Below are 2633 nucleotides of genomic sequence, written 5' to 3'. Positions count from 1 at the left end.
TACTGTTATGCCAGTTTTAGCTTTTGGCTAAGATTGTGCTGATAACTACATTTTTGCAGTACTGTACTTAGCTTTGACCTAAAGTTTAGCTAATTTAGCCAGCACTTGTTTGTTTTCTTTGTCTTCTCTCCAGATATAATAATTTTTTTGTTTGTCATTTGTTGTTTTTTATTACGTGCCGGTCATTTTACCAACAGACTGGAGATTTTAAGTCACTCTCTCCGGGACACTTTAAACTTGTAGGCTTCAAATGTATCTTTTTAGTCACCTTTTGTTGTGGATGTCCCTCTCTCTCCGTACCGCTCAATGATGCGTTCACGGACGGTTCTCGGTCTCGGCTCATTCACAACTGGTGACACGTTCACGCGCACATGAGCGCGTCGTCTTCAGCCGACACACTTCACTTGAGCGCTGGTATCCGACGTTAGCCAGCAGAGCTAGCTCTACAACTCTGCGTTCTCCGACATTATTGCATAATACACACAACACGCACGGACACCCTGAACGTTTTCTTGTACAACTCCTGGCAGCCACACTGCAGCGACAGCAGCCGAGAGGACTCCGGAGGAAGCGTTGCGTTTCGCCTAATGTTTTAAAGCAACAGTTTTACGAGACCTGACGTGACGCGGCGGTGGGGCTGGCTTTCCTCCACTCTGCCTACATTCATAAACGGATATGATGATAAAACGACGCTGAATGCACCGGAGCAGCACTCAGCCCTGACCATGGCGGAAGAGGACGACGCTAGGATTCGGATTTTACAGAGTCTGCGGGGTAAAATATGTAAGTGTGACTGACTGAGTACACGATGCGTCTCACACACCGGGGGGGAGGGGGGTGGGAGTGAGGTTGGTAGAAGAGCCGAGCGGCGAGACAGGAGGAAGCCGGAGGGGCGCGGTGTGCTATCAACAGCGGACAGTGTGGAGGCAGAGACGGGCTCTGGTGCCTAACGTCAAGTTAGCATGCTAACAGAAGCTACTAGCTAGTTCTACATGATACCATGAGTGGCTAAACAGCTTTACCACCGCCAGCAAGGCTCTTCGAATATAAGCCGTGCTTTACGTGACAATGTTGCCTATTTTTGTTCATCAGAGCTGCCCTGGGAGCTCGTTGGTGACAAAGTACAGCTAGCTACCACCAACCGCTTGAATCTGTCGTCATTCAGCTAGCCCATTCAGTTTCAAGTACTCCAGTTTTATTAACCACAGGTGTACTACTGAATTATGTGACCCGTCAGATTCAGATCCAGCGGTGCTGTCATTTGGACTGCTAAATGATTTTTCATAGTTTGGCTTATACTTGATTATGATCGCTCATATGCTGACATAAATATGTATTATTTATGCAGAAGAACAGTTCGTGAAGAATGTAGTGTTGTAAAATTTAGCAACTATGTAAAAAAAATTAGTTTTCACTGCTTTTCAGAACCTATAGTTGAGAACTTTATGTTGTTTTTATGCTAAATATTACAGATAACTATGTTGCGTTATAAAATAAGTTTTGTTTTTTTCCATATAAACTCTTTTGGTTTCTCTGATCTTTATAGAGACAATAACTGAGAGGAAATTTAAGCAGTGGAGCCTCATCATTTGTCAGAACAATAAAGATTTAAAGCGTAAACAGGAAATAGTTCCCTATCTTACATGTTGTACCAAATCATTTAGCAAACACTGTTAGCCATTAAAGTAACACAATAACTTCCTTAAAATACTTAAAATCACAAAGTAAGTTTAAAGTCAAATATATCTGGGGCTAGTATCTTTAGTCTGGATGAATTTGACTTAATATTCGTGTGTTTAGGATTTTTGTTGTCTATGACATCTTGTGCATTTTTCTACAAAAGTTTGTTTCTTAATATTTTGAGATTTGAACAGACGTAGTTTAGATAGGTCAAAGATTATGTTAGGCAGCAGCTTTGATTAGACACTGCTTCGCCCTTCCTCAAGTCTTAGTGTTTTTAGGTATATTGTTTTTTCACTTAAAAAAAAACACAGTCATTACTTGAAAAGAACAATAGCCTAAAATAAGCAGCAAATAAAGACATTTGTCATAAAACAACATTGCCATTGTCATGTTAAAAAATGTTTAATTTTTATCAAGATGTGTGCCTAACAAACATTTTGTAGCAGGTCAAACATGCAGTTTGAAATTGTTAATTTAGTGCGAGGGGAAAATTGGCTGAAACCTTTGAATGCATATGCACACAATAGAAAGGCAAATGTCAGTTTCACTACTATGAATTAATGAGAAAACTGTAAGCAGAACAAAATAGAGGAACTATCATGACGTGTAGCTCACTTTGCTGTCTTGCGAAACTCCATTCTTCCTCGTTCACATTTGGTCCTTTTTCTTTTAGCTAACGCCAGTGAAGGCCGGCACTGGGGGCGGCTGTGGCTGAGTGGTTAGAGCGGTCGTCCTCCAGTGGGAGAGTTGGGAGTTCGATTCCACCAGCAGTCACATGTTGAAGTGTCCCTGGGCAAGACACTGAACCCCTCGTTGCCTCTGATGTGTGTCCCATCGGTGTATGAATGTGATAAAGCTCTGATTAGTCTTTGTTGAGTTATAATAGAGTGCTGCATGAATGTGTTTGTGGAGGTAAACGAGGTAACAGATTGTGCTGTAAAGCGCTTTGA

At 41.7% G+C, this 2633-nt stretch overlaps 1 protein-coding gene across 1 annotated transcript in view; it reads left to right on the top strand.

Annotated features, from left to right (window-relative positions):
- The first annotated feature begins 589 nt into the window (after window positions 1–589).
- Window positions 590–2633, top strand: part of rasa2 (RAS p21 protein activator 2) — a 67947-nt gene continuing 65903 nt past the window's right edge. Inside the window, exon 1 of the mRNA XM_037678492.1 lies at window positions 590–787. Within this exon, the coding sequence (XP_037534420.1) occupies window positions 726–787 (62 nt within the window). The 5' untranslated portion in view covers window positions 590–725. The remainder of the gene's footprint in view (window positions 788–2633) is intronic.

This window comes from Nematolebias whitei, chromosome 6 (assembly GCF_014905685.2).
Source record: "Nematolebias whitei isolate Nwh7 chromosome 6, NemWhi1, whole genome shotgun sequence".
Lineage (NCBI taxonomy): Eukaryota > Metazoa > Chordata > Actinopteri > Cyprinodontiformes > Rivulidae > Nematolebias > Nematolebias whitei.
Note: the sequence above shows the minus strand (reverse complement) of the source record. Positions and strands in the feature narration are given on the sequence as shown.